The sequence below is a fragment of the Macrosteles quadrilineatus genome, unplaced genomic scaffold, assembly GCF_028750875.1.
Source record: "Macrosteles quadrilineatus isolate MER2022 unplaced genomic scaffold, UCM_ALF_1.0 Scaffold_2__2_contigs__length_208266976, whole genome shotgun sequence".
Classification (NCBI taxonomy): domain Eukaryota; kingdom Metazoa; phylum Arthropoda; class Insecta; order Hemiptera; family Cicadellidae; genus Macrosteles; species Macrosteles quadrilineatus.
In genome coordinates this window covers 179,991,301-180,006,227 of record NW_026542595.1, presented here as the reverse complement: position 1 = coordinate 180,006,227, position 14,927 = coordinate 179,991,301, and the positions used below count along the sequence as shown (strand labels likewise).

The 14,927-nt window shown below is 33.8% G+C and overlaps 1 protein-coding gene across 9 annotated transcripts in view; it reads right to left on the bottom strand.

The window, feature by feature from the left end:
- LOC128985748 (echinoderm microtubule-associated protein-like 2) overlaps positions 1–14,927 on the bottom strand; it is a 115,410-nt gene that overhangs the window by 60,419 nt on the left and 40,064 nt on the right. Inside the window, exons 1-2 of one of the 9 annotated variants that reach the window (XM_054405586.1) lie at positions 7,385–7,571; positions 4,816–5,057 (exon numbers count right to left, since the gene is read on the bottom strand). The exons of 4 other annotated variants lie outside the window; for them this stretch is intronic. In XM_054405586.1, the coding sequence (XP_054261561.1) occupies positions 4,816–4,861 (46 nt within the window). In that variant the 5' untranslated portion in view covers positions 4,862–5,057; positions 7,385–7,571. Of the gene's footprint in view, positions 1–4,815; positions 5,058–7,384; positions 7,572–14,927 lie in introns of those variants that run through there. 4 more of the 9 variants (XM_054405588.1, XM_054405587.1, XM_054405589.1 and 1 more) reach the window with 4 other exon arrangements.

Genomic DNA, 14,927 nt, shown 5'->3' with positions numbered 1-14,927 from the left:
GATTTGCAAAATTATAAAGAAATTTTGGAAGCTACAAATGGACATTTAAAGAGTTACAAAGATGGTGCACCAATTTCAAGTAATAGACATACTAAATATCTTAATATAATCAAACCTCTATTTAAATCTGTTGGTGAAGGTTTGAGACAAGTGACTGGTAATAAAATAGACCATATTTATTGGGATGATCCTAATGAGCTTGTAGATAGGTTAAGACTTCTTTGGCTAAGTCGCCAAGCTGGTAACTCAGGAGTGGATAATGAAATAGATTCCATTATTGAGGAATTGAGAGAAAGTGGAATTATTTATTAAATAAAAATATGTTTATAGATAAATTTTATCGTTTATATAATCCATATAATAAGCCTGCAGAACCCAGGGCTAGTAGTGAACCTACTTTAAATTTACAAGACGATAGTTGGAATTGTTTAAACCGTAAAATTGGTAATGTTAAAGATGGGGAGTTTGTAGATGATGTATCAACTTTGGGACAGACATTAACTAGAAAAGGTGATGTCTTTTTACAAGGTAAAACTAAATATGAGTTTTTAGAATCTAAGAATAAAAATTGGAATGCTAAAAAACAGAAAATTACTAATGTGAAAAAGGGTGAAAGTTTAGATGATGTGCCCACTTTACAACAGACTTTAATACGAACAGATGGTGGTACATTTGTACAAGACAATAATAATTATGAATTTTTAGAATCAGAGAATGGTGTTTGGAATGCTAAGAAACGGAAAATTACTAATGTAGAAAAGGGTGAAAGTTTAGATGATGTGCCCACTTTACAACAGACTTTAATACGAACAGAAGATGGTAAATTTATACAAGATGATAATAATTATGAATTTTTAGAATCAGAGAATGGTGTTTGGAATGCTAAGAAACAGAAACTTAGCAATTTGATGGAAGGTACAGATAGTAAAGATGCTGTGAATGTTTCACAAGTTCCAAAAATGGAAGCAGGCTATTGGAGTTTTTATAATAAAAGGTTAGTACGTGTTAAACCTGCCATTGATGAAACTGACTGTGTTATAAAGAACAGACTATAACTTTTGATAAAAAAGAAAAATGTTGGGATGCCAAAAAAATATTTATAAGGAATCTACCAGAGGGGGAACATTCGGATGATATTTGTCTAATGTCACAATCTATGCATTACGATGGATCAAAATTTGTATATGGAGAAAAAAATTTTAATTTGATGGAATATAATCCTGATTTATTAGTTGCTGACCCCACATCTTTGAGTGGATTTAAGTATATAGATAATAGACCATATATACCAGAAAACTATGTATTTAAAAGAATGGAAGATAATCTATTGATTGGGGCTAATGGTGATGTATTTAGAGTTACAGGAAAGGATGATGTTATAAAAAATGAATGAAATTGCATACGAACTTCATAAGCCTGCAAGAAAGAATTTCATTAGAAGGTCTTTTAAAGTATTGGGTATAAACGAAACCATACAAATAGATTTAATTGATATGCAAAACTATGCTAGATAGAATTCTGGCAATAAATATATTTTAACTTTAATAGATACATTTTCTAAAAAAGCTTATGCTGCTCCACTAAAGAATAAGACAGGGTTAGTGGTTACAGAAGCCATTAAAACCATTCTACCAAAGGGGGTTAAAAACATTCAATCCGACAATGGAAAAGAATTTTTTAATCAATATTTTAGCAAACTAATGAAAAAATTAAATATTAATCACTATCACACTTTTTCTACAACTAAGGCTGCAATTGTGGAGAGGTTTCAGAGAACTTTAAAGAATTGGTTATATAGGGAATTTAGTGCTCAGGGGAGTTATAAATGGTTGGATTTACTTCCAAAGTTAATTCGAAAATATAATAATAAAGTGCATAGATCTATAGGAATGAAACCTAACCAAGTGAATATTAAGAACAGTAAATATGTGCATGAGAGATTGACTTCTAAAGTAATGCAAGTTAAAAAGCCAATATATAAGGTAGGTGATAGCGTGAGAATTTCCAAATATAAACATGTGTTTAGTAAAGGATATACCCCAAATTGGACAGGGGAACTATTTACAATAGTAGAAGTTAAGAATACAAAGCCTGTGACTTATATCTTGAAAGATGAAAATGGTAATATAATCAGAGGAGGATTCTATACAGAGGAGTTGTTAAAGACCAAATATAAAGACATGTATTTAGTAGAAAAGGTAATTAGGAGGAAGGGTGATTTATTGTATGTCAAATGGCTTGGGTTCCCAAGTAGCCAGAATTCATGGATTTCCACTAAGGATGTCCAAGGGAGCACACCCACGCCATGAGCCAAGTCCGCACATACATGATTTTGAAATAGAAATATAATATATCAACTGGAAAGGGGAGGGGGGGGAGTTAGCCCAAAAACCCCCACGCCTCAAATAAAACGGCAGCAACAACCTGATTATTGAAATTCAACACGGTGTTGCTCCTGCTCCATCAAATATATATTAAAACCAAAACAATCGAGTAAAATATCGTGTACACATGATGGGGTGCTATGGTACAATTGGGGGTTGCACCTGATCCTGCTCCAGTGAATAGCGTTTTACACTACTATACTATGGGACAGTTGGAGGGGTGCACGTGCTCCTGGTTCATTGAATAGTGTTATTACATAGAAATATATATATTTAAACCAAAACAGATACACAATAAACTGTACACATGATGGGGTGCTATGGTACAATTGAGGGTTGCACCGCATCCTGCTCCAGTGAATAGCGTTTTTACACTACTATACATATACACATGTATGGGTCAATATATGAAATAATTAGCTTTTTTTAGCTTAATACTGAATATATATATACAGAATAAGTAAAAAATAAGGTTTGACAATTATATAAGGATATACTGTATAGGCAAAGATCAGGATTTTAGATTTGGTGGCCAAAAAATGATCCCCATGTTATTCTTATGGGAAAAAACGCCTAAAGTGAGGTAAAACCGGTAGTTCTCCACTACTTATGCGGTATATTAATTAGTGGCATGACTTATAATCATTGGTGATTGGTCGGAATTGGACCTGAGTTTCCATGTCAACGTCCTGCACTAAAACCTCTAGCCTAGCCGCGTCCCAAAAGACATTCCTTAATTAATGTCCCTTAATAAACATTTTATTATTTCAGAAATAAATCAATGGGTTTATAGCAAGGTCATACATACTAGAACAATTTTATTTTTCTAGTTTCAAAGTTTGAAATTTATGAGTCTCAATTAAGAGCACAACTAGTTAATTGTCTAATTAAATAAGTCCAAAGAGACAACTTGACCCACTTATCTGTATGATACTTTTGCTAAACTCTGTTTAGTATGTAATTAGGCTAATCCGCAAAGTGGGTTTGTCGTCTTAAAATAATATGCCTGGGAGTGAGTTGGCTCACATTTGGCTGTCTCCCAACACCTACAGTGCTATAAGATACTGATACGGCGATACTGCACTGACACTGAGTAGATTTGAAACTAAGTAGGTCTAACAATAATAATTGGTCAATGATTTATCAATTGAACCAATAAAAAAGTTTTCTAAAATTACAAAAATTCTATTTAATGTGTATAAAAATAAGTAGTAGGCTGTGTTGCTGTGTTCCTACCATAGTTCCTACAGGCTGTTACACTTTGGTAAACTGATTATTTTTAACAAACATACGTTGTCATAAATGGCATCGGCTGCAGTAAGTTGCTAAAGCTGACTAGGGAACAACTTATTAATAGAGTACATGGACGTAAACTACATAGCCGTAAGAACAGCTTGTTTAAAATTCAAAACATCTTTTACAACAAGGTTCTAATTTTTCACATTACTTTGAACACAAAATAAAGAGTATACCGTAGGAGAAAGAGAGTCCTCTTCATTCTGTACTTTTAGTAAATTTTCCAACAGGGAAATATACCTCAACGTATTTAAACAAAACTTCGAACAGATTTTACCGAAGGATTAAACGAATAATTTTCAGCAAGTCAATAGTTTTACCGTAATCTAAGTAAGCTATTGCCGTAGGTCTAAAGGTAAGACCTAGACCCGGGACCACATAGATTTTTAGTTTTGATTTCCCCAGAGTCAGTTTGTCTACTCTATTATACAAAGTTATGTGAAACGCTACTATTGTTTTTATAGTAGGTACTGTACTATGAAACACAGCATGTCAGACTGCAGACGCACTGACGTCTGACGGTGAGGCGATATTGATCAGATGAATGTTTGATATCGACGTCGCGTCACAGACGTGATGTATAGCACGTGGACACGTGACCAACGAGCTGACCACACGTGATGCAAGTGAAACTAATTTGCTTATAGTCAGCAATAAACAACAAGCTGTACCGTGCTTTGCAAGGGAATAACAGCCTTAAAAAAGGAAAAAAAACTGGTTGCTAAGTCTACAGTAATAGGTGTCATTTATCTCACTAACTTATAGGTTCTTTTGCTAAACAGCTTATTTATCAACTCATTTTATTACTTGACTCAATTTCCTGGTTATTTTATTTTGTTCAGGTGTCATATGGAGCAAGTAAAGTAGTGAGAGAGTGATTAGAATTACCTCACTTCAGGTGTCAACTGAACAATACAAAATGTAGATTAGTTTGTTTTATTATATAGGCCTACTGGAGGAAATAGGATGTAAATGTTGATTTAATGAATTCTGACGTGTATAAAATGTTGTATAAATAGAAGATAAAACAATATTTTTACGAAGTAATCATGAAATCCCAAATGTAAACCGTACGGTATGTAAAGTAAGTCAGTTTCCAAGTAAGTAATCTAAGCAGTAGTAAACTCATACTTACTCCAAGCATTGATAACGCCGCTGATTGTATCCCCTGGAGATTCCATGATAACGACCGCATGTCAAGGTCACACTGATAACACCATGTCACTTCCTTATCACATAGCACCGCCTACTTAAACGAGCCATTTCAATATAGAGTGATGTAACGGTAAAAAGAGTCAATTGTTTGTTACATTTAGAAGGCACTTGTAAGTGACTGTCAAGTTGTGATTGTAAGCTATTTTCATTTACAATCTAGTCCTATAACCAAATCAAGAGTTATTATTAATTTATTGCTCCAGCAGAAGAAGTTTTAGTGTTTTGAGAAATTAGTTTGTAAATTAAATACTAGACAACTAACTTATATTGTTTAGAAGGTTTATAAAAAAAGAACACTGTATTAGAAACGTTTACACAAGTTTATTGGCACTGTTAATGCATCGTCCGGAAACAATGCGTTGACGTAAAATACGATTTAAATAAACATCAACTGATCGTTTAATGCACGGTTGTCAACGCGCTAAACAGCTGAACAAACACAATTTTAATCAGATGTTCACAGTCAAGGAATTCTTTAGTTGCTAAATTGGATTTTTCGGCTCACTAAACTTTTTGCTTCAGCGTTTCAGGTTAGGCCTACATTCGTTTCTACAATTGTTTAGGTTAGGCCTACATTCGTTTCTACAATTGTTTAACTGTCGTAATTTACAAATTGACCACTTATAACTTTTGATTTCATTTGGTGGTGAACTGTTATGAACTTAGACTCAAGTAGTATATTCGAGTCTCTTGTAAATTGGAGACTATTTGTTAACAAAGCTACACAGATCATCTCACACCATTCTACACTCATCCTTCATTCATATTTGGGTTAAAATACGCACCTAAGTGGCGTCCCCATCTTAATGATTGATAATTGATAATTGATAATTGAATCTCCCTCGTTCAAAAACTCTTAAAAAGATAATCAATTTGGAAAGCAACAAACCAGAAATAGATAGTGACATACTGTAAATATTTACCATGCAACCGTGTGCTATACTCTAAGCATACTGTACAGTAAAATAATTTAAAAATAATTATGAAACGTTTTATGATTTTGTTTAACCCCTATCTTATCACAATAATTGAAATCCATTTTACTAAAGGAAGTTAGTTTTCGGCCCTTTAAATTATAATTAGCTAAGCCTGTATGTAGGAAACATTTTTTATCATTTTAATCGTATTACGACCTAAAGTATCATATTAATTATGCCTATGTAAATTTAAAATGTACTATGGAATAAATTATTTTGTGCGAAACATTTTAAAGAACCCAAGCTGGGACCAATACAAGCTGGGAAAACCCAGAAATTTTTAAAAATTAATGTTAGGCCTGCAACTTTAGCAATTGCACGTAACTGCACAGCAATAAAGCGGGATGTTTTCCATACACACCCCCCACCCTCTACAACAAACTACCCCCGACAGACAGCCCGGACATTGAAAATTTATGTGAGTGCTTCGCCATCACAACACCACTGCTGGTAAAAACAATCCTATTTTCCCAAGTAACGGTATTAAGCATTTAGATTTCACGTTTTTCAAATTATTGACTCTACTTAAAAACTTGTTTTTCTACTAGAAACGTAGTCAATTGGAGTACTGCATATTAATTAGTTAGGCTAAAAATGAACCATTTACCTAAACCTATTTTATTTTGAAATTGAAATTGACAGTTACCGGTAGTGATGGGATAACCGAATGGTTTCCATGACCGAATAATCAATCAGTTATTTTTTGCGTCAATCGGTTATTTTTAGTTGAATGAATCACCGAATCAATTTTAGTCATTATTCACTGTCACAAAACACAACTAATTTTTATCTTATGGGAAACTGAATGGCATTTAGTCTTTTAGCGTCAATCGGTGATTTTTAGTCGAACGAATCTCCGAATAAATTTTAGTTTCCTGATGATGTGACAAACTAAATCAACTAAGTAACTAAATCACCGAATCGCTCGGGAAGACTAATTTAACCGAACCAGGATAAAATAACCGAATTAGTCTATTCAGCATCAATAACCGATTGATTCGGTTATTTTCATTCGGTGATTCCCACCACTAGTTACCGGTATTGATATAGACGTAGTTTAGCCTGCCAAGAAATATTCTTGAAGTGTAATCACAATGATTTTATGATTATGGTTTATTTTATGATTTGTGGTTGAAATATTATCATATACTAAAATATAATAGGCCTAATCATTGGTATTTGATAAGAAAGTTAAATAGCAATATAAACATTAAACATGTTTAACTAGCCTATTAAAATAGTTGGTTTTATTATTTTTTATGAATTTACTCCTTTTATTATATAACTTAAAATATACGACTCGAAATCGTTGAAAAATAACCCGTGAATTAAGTTAGTTGGTCAGAGATAACAGAAGAGTACGATTTTCCTGATTAAACTACAGAATATTTTTATCAGAAAAATTTTCACTTTTACTTTTCTTATTTTTAACCTTACGTGACACCAAAAGCTAAAACCCGTATCGAGCTATTTAATAATCTAGGTCGCCGGGCTAGTAAACAACAACCTAACCTTATCACATCACAACAACACACTTCAAACAGCACTTATATCCTCTTGTTGAACCACAGGTGTATATTCACAATTGCATCGTCGATGACTGTGAGCACAGTTGTTTAGAAAATTACAAAACAAGGAAGCACAACAGACGTTTCGGCGTTTTGTAATTGTACGCGAAAACTTGGCACAAAACTGAGCTTGACGCGACTGGCGACTCTGTCGATCGATACATGAACTAACACAACAATGGCGCAGCCGCAGCGTTATCTACCGGCGCAATACGACTAGAGTACTTAGATAACCGATTGTGTAGGGATTCATTTAAAAAATCTATATTGACCTTTAATTGGTTTGAAGTACTCTTATTTTTGTTATAACCTTGTTTAACTGATAAATTAGTTGTATATTGCATAGTGAGTGCGATCAGGTGAAAGAAAAACAATTAACACAATTTTACCGAATTGTACTGATACAATAAAATATACACCCGCCACACGATGTGTTTCTACTTTTACTATAAATGTTTAAATGTTGATGTAAAACGCCACAATGGAAATAATTTTCTACCGGTTCAAACTGGTCGTAATCAGGACCACTAGTATCTGGTATCCATAAAGATTTTTGATATTTTTAATGGAAACGTGTAAAGTATATCTTTGCCGATAATTGTAAAATATCTCACCGCAACACTCCTGTAGACTAAGCAAATTTACATTTGCCTCTTGCCTAGTTGCCTGAAGAGATTTTCGCTCAAATATATCACTATGTCACTAAATTGTCATATAAATTCATATTCATCACATGTATGTCATTATTCTAAATCGTAATATCGAAGGTAATACAGTATTACAATTCGATAAGGACGCTGAGAAACTTGTTTTACACCTAAACCACGTGACCGCTCCCCTCTACGAAGCCCTCCTAGTCTTTTGTACCAGAATAATTAGCCCCTTGGTTCCTGCTGGGCTTTTCATATTGATAAGCGACATGCAATTCATACCAGCTAATCTGAAATGAGTTTCGTGTAAAGGGTTTTAGGTTTAAAAACATCTTAGTAATAAATATTAAAAACATACAAACGCCTTGCTCGACTATCAAAAAATTATATTTATCACTCGTCGTACACTGTGTTTACCATCAATTTAGTTTATTATAGAATATCACATTCAGTTAGTATAAATAGAGCATGTCCATATTTTCTTAAAGATTTATCACCCTTATAGAACAGGCAAAGACAAGATTAAAATATATTTCTGTCAGTTTTTTCTGCAGAGGGCGTTTTGTTGTATTGTTTGAACCTCTTTTCTGTGTCTATGAAGGCCAATAATTTATTATTAAAATATACAGTATAGGGTGTGCGGCTGACGTCATATACAGGAACATGAGTTCAAATGCAATGTGTTGATTGCCTGTAAAGTACGGTACATTAATATCGAGTGAGAAAACGGTTAATTATTTTCTTACAATTATTCTAACACTTGTTGTAATTGCACCTGTCTTTTCGTCATTTTAGATTGCGTGGTGGATGCATGTGAAATACTGTACAGAGCTGTAACAACTTCATAGTATAACATGGCCTATCGCGTGTGATAGACCAGAGACCACATATTGCAATCACGAAATGTCACGTGTTATGTCACGGAAGTGCATCCTCAACAATTGATTCAAATTGTTAGTTCCATTGTGTATTTGTTAAAAAAAACTCTTAGTCAGGCCTTGAATGGCCAATGCAATAATATTTCGATACAATCGGCGTTAATAGCAAGACTATTTTAGTCGAACCTCGTTAGTATGGATTCCTCGATAATTTGAAAATCCCCTTGAAACTTTCATAAAGGTCAATGCTAAAAGCATCTCTATACAACGTAGTAATTAGGTTAAAAACCTCAATAAGACGAATTTGTTTGTTACATGGGCTAGGACTGAATAACCTCTACAAGACGAATATTCTTAGCACAACTCCTCTACAAGACGAATGCAACCTATATAAGACAAGTTTTTCATGATCTTCTTAACCTCCATAGTACGTAGTGTTCAAAACAAACATCAGCTTTTCTCAACATGAAACCCCCACCCATCCCTTTTCATTTATAACAGTTGCCTCAGAGCGAGGAGAAACCTCTAAAAAACGGCAGTTTTAAACCTCGACAAAACGGACCTCTTTGTTAAGAATACCTCGATAATAAGAATTTTTCCCTACACCTTGAAATACGTCTTATAGAGGTTCGGCTGTACTGTGATTGTTCATGCCACTTCAAAAGAGGTTGTTAGTTTGAATATTCTGCTTGGCTTGGTTAAACTTGGTTAATTGACATAAATCGGTAATTTAAATCAGCGTACACTGTCGTTGACTAAACTCAACAATGATAATTTTAATCTCGAACATTTCTACAGCTTTATAACATAAGAATGAACTGTCCACTATTAATAATAGCTAAAGTGGATTGCCAAGTGATATAGTTTGAGACTTTTGATTACAGAATCGACTATAAAAGTGATACATCTTTATATTATGCACTGGGACTGGGAGTGTTTATTTGTGTTATACTTCTTGTAAAAAAGTCTCACGCTGAGGTCGAATGTTTCGGTGTGAGAGAATGCGGTTACTCAACAGACAAAACACAACAGTCAAGGTCAGCTGACCAGCATTGTTGTCCGCGACAGCTGATTGGTTACAGAGCTGCCAACGGCGCGCCGACAAATAATTAATCGAATCGAAACACTATAAAAGATGCAGAGTTGCGTAGTATAACTGGTATATATTCTTACCTAACTAGTTAATTCCTAAATTTAGAAAATTGGCTACATAATCTATAAGAGTTTTTAATAATCGTGATGAAAAATTTCCAAAATTATCCCTAAAAAACAACCTGAATTGTGTTGCATAAATTTAAAAAAAGGATGAGTGCTATAGTTTTTTCCAATTGAAAAATCGTGTCGATTGAGGGTCAACAACTAATTAAAGGATTAGGATGTTTGACTTGTCACAGGAAAATAAATTAATACATTAAAGGGAGGACCAGGCCTATCGTATTTTCCCCATTATAATGAGATAATCCACAGTCTACAGTCGGGAGTGTGTTTTGTTTTTATCTATCCAGTCTACACAATATTAATGAAACCTCTAAACGTAGCCGTTCTTACTCGTACTTCTCATTTCAAAACTCCCATTCATACCGTAGTCACTATCTCGACTGCCTGTCAGTGTGTCGTTGCTGTTGTATTGTTGTTGTCACTTTAACACCTCACTGACGACTGCCGTGTTGTTCACAATTCACAGTTTAGCATGACAATCACAGAGCAGCGCCATTGTGGAATGTTGCTAATTGCCAGACAATTGTTCTGCTGCTTCAGGTCCGCTTACGAAACGTCAGCTGCTAGTGTCTTTATCAGGGGACTTCTTCTGAAGGTGGCAGCTATGAGGTAGAATACATCGATCACATATTTGGTTTTTTTTGCGATCGCTGGTGGGATACCATCGACCATACTAACTTCATTATTCTCTTCTACGCCCTCGCCATTTCGCAAAGCACGGAAAATGTTCTGATTGAAACTATATAATTTCTATCGTTAGGAAACCTGTTGTTAAGTACCAATCAATTTAGAATGTATACGTTACTATTACTCTGTAGTTGGTAGTGTAGGGACTGAATGAGACTCGTGAGACAGTCAGCCTCATTCTCACAACTTTCGCTCAGTGTATGGAGCCGCCATCTCATGTGAGAACCTGATAAAATATCAACTATCACAAGCGAACTGGCTTGACAATACACTTTGACAATAGACTGGCGAGAATAGTAATTCAGCACAAACAATTCAACTTAATAAACACAACGGAGTTCGGAGTTAAATACAGTAAGTTATAGCTCAGAGCTCAGAGTAACAAAACAAAATTTTGTTTTGTTACTCTGAGGTTAGGGCCTATAGTAAATAATAGTAAAATTGATTTGATCCATTAGAAGAAGTAATTCAAGAATCTGCCAGCAAACGATCGGGATTTCAGTAATGTGGTAATCATGCATTCGCACAATCATTTTCTCATGTAAGTGGACTTTTATAACTAACAAACCATCGTTTAGTAACTTCATTCATCAGTTCATTTGCGTGGTAATTCAAAACGGGTTACTACAGATACTCATATATCAACATCAGTTAACACAATACCAAAATATAATTAACCTGTTTAAATGAGACACATCTTGCGTTTTATTTTACCCACAATACAAAGATTTATAGGCCTATACGATTCAACCAATTATTTGCGTCGTTTCAGTAAAAATAATAAAAATGTTTCACAACTTGTTTTCCATACACTTTTAACTTTTAACTTTAGCCTGAACATTGAAAAACTCTGCTGTTTCTTTTTTTATTGCTAGGTTTCTATCCGCAGTGGAATGTTTAATAAAGGTATCACACACGCTTGAAGTCGGTCAAAAGCCGTAAATTGTTGTGTATGATATACCGGAGACAAAATGCTTCTAATTTTCACAGAATTCCAAGAAGATAACTACTTATCCGTCTTATCCTACTATCACACCCAGGAAAGAGAAGCCTCAATCTTCAAAAAAATTACCATACTGTCCTAAAAAAACCTTTTATTTTAGAAAATTATAGCTTTAAGCGTAACGTCTTACAAAAATCACGAAACGCCTTCACTTTCTACATCGCATTAACTGCAACACAGCAACGTGGTGCGGTGATTGCATCGTCTAACCGAAGGCGCTACTTATTGCAATTGCACGCTGGAGCGGTACAAATCAATGTCACCACACTCCGACATTCCGCGACCTCGGACCATGGGAGCGGCCGAAGGTCATCTAGGACAACCTGGGTCAAGGGGTCACAGGTCAAATGCAGCTGAGCTATGAGAATAAACAATCTCGGGAGACATTCGACAGGCAAACTATTGTTGAAATTTAAAGGTTTACTGGTATTTTAGAACTAAAATGAGTATTACGACTGAAATTTGTGATATCATCACGATGTAGTCATCTATTCTATATATAATTCAGTTTTAAAAATCTTTGTACAACTAAATCTAGAGTTCTACTGGACCGATTTTATTAATTAATGGGTCGTTGGAAAGCTCAATTCGTGTAGATTTGCAAATAATTATGAAAGTTTGCTTTTGTTATGATTTATGGTGAAATATTTCAAAAAACATGTTTTCCATAAGAAATACATTGAAAACGGTGTTTTTCACACTTTTTATTTGGGTAAGACTTTTGGCTGCCTTTTTTGAGTGTTTCCAAGAAGTGTATGGTATCAATTTGTAGGAAATTTTATTCTCTTTCAGAATATCACCTTCCACTTTGGTCGATTTCCTCACCATTTAAAAGTTATTTGCAAAAAAGCTAAGCAACCTCCGAATTTATAGTAAAGAAAAAATACTGAGTTAGGGATATATTTTTTAAACTTTGTACAACTAAATCTAGACTTCTACCGGACCGATTTTGTTAATTAATGGGTAATTGGAAAGCCCAACTCATGCAGATTTGCAAATAATTATGAAAGTGTGATTTTATTAACATGTTGTGGTAAAAAATTAAAAATTACAAAAATACATTAAAAACTGCTTTTTTCAAGTTTCTGTTTTAAAGTTTCTATTTGTAGCCAGCTTTTGGCTGAATTTATTAAGCGTTTTCAAGAAATGCATAGCAGTTGTTTGTAGTAAATTTTATTCTCTTTCAGAATATAACATTTACTTTGGTCGATTTTCCATCCATTTAAAAGTTATTGGCAATAATCTAAGTGATCTCCAAATTTATAGTGGTGAGAAAATACAGAATTAGTTATATTTTTGTTAAACTTTGTACAACTAAATCCAGACTTCTACCGGACCGATTTTGTTACTTAATGGGTCGTTGGAAAGCCTAATTTGTGTAGATTTGCAAATAATTATGAAAGTTTGATTTTATTACATATTTGAGGTAAAACAATGAAAATAAACAATATTACATTTAAAATGCCTTTTTTTCTAAGTTTATATTTCCAAGTTTATATTTGTAGCCATCTTTAGGCTGCCTTTATTGAGTATTTTCCAAAAATGCATAATAGTAATTTGTAGGAAATTTTATTCTCTATCAGAATATTACCTTCCACTTTGGTCGATTTCCTCACCATTTCAGAGTTATTTGCAAAAACGTTAAGCAACCTCCCAATTTATAATGGTGAGAAAATACTGAACTAAAGATTTTGTACAATTAAATCTACAGTTCTACTGAACCGATTTTATTAATTAGTAGGTCATTGGAAAGCCTAATTCGTGTAGACTTTCAAATAATTACGAAAGTTTGATTTTTTTTTTATTTGCTAGGTGAAACCCGTCAAAGTCTGACAGTTGCTGTTGAGGTTGCAAGAAAGACCGTTTGACTATAAATCGATGATAAAGAACTGCATTTTGTAAGAATATATTACTTACGTCAATCAGCTCATTAAGTCGTGAGTTTCACCTCAGTACATGTTTCGACACATTGTCATCATCAGCTGAGTTAGTACTTGTGAAGGTTTTATTCACCAGATGGCTTCGTCATGTTGAATAAATTAACACGTAACATATAATATATATAATTCAGTTTTAAAAATCTTTGTACAACTAAATCTAGAGTTCTACTGGACCGATTTTATTAATTAATGGGTCGTTGGAAAGCTCAATTCGTGTAGATTTGCAAATAATTATGAAAGTTTGCTTTTGTTATGATTTATGGTGAAATATTTCAAAAAACATGTTTTCCATAAGAAATACATTGAAAACGGTGTTTTTCACACTTTTTATTTGGGTAAGACTTTTGGCTGCCTTTTTTGAGTGTTTCCAAGAAGTGTATGGTATCAATTTGACAGACTGGTCCCATAGTAATTGGTAGTAATGTTGGTTTATATTACAGACTGGTCTGTCCCCGACCCGCGGCGTGACCGTATGTTTTGTTCGAGCAGGCCTGCATGTCTTCAAGTTTTACGTGTTATAAATGTATATGTGTCGTGTCGTATTCGTGTTACATGTTACGTGTTAATTTATTCAACATGACGAAGCCATCTGGTGAATTAAACCTTCACAAGTACTAACTCAGCTGATGATGACAATGTGTCGAAACATGTACTGAGGTGAAACTCACGACTTAATGAGCTGATTGACGTAAGTAATATATTCTTACAATAATATCCACAGCTCAGGGGCTTAACAATGGATTTAAATAACTGCATTTTTTTATTATTTGGGTTGTTCGTGATTTAGCAGTGTGCTTTAGGTACGTCCGATCTTAATAATCAATCATTAAAATGGAAGCTGGTATTTCACTGCAGGTTCTTAGGTCAAAACAAATAGAATAACGTAATTATAATTGAGTAAATATATCTAAAACTAAATTCCATATCCAAGATATAATTAAATTTATGTTTTCTGCGATTCAGGATATCTTTAACTTAACCGATTAAAACTATCAATATCTCAAGTGAAAGCCTTTGAAGTATTTTAAGACCAAGACATATAAAATAACTTAAATAAAAGTTGAGTTACGAGTTAGATAGCAGAAAGTACCTAAACGATTATAATTATTGT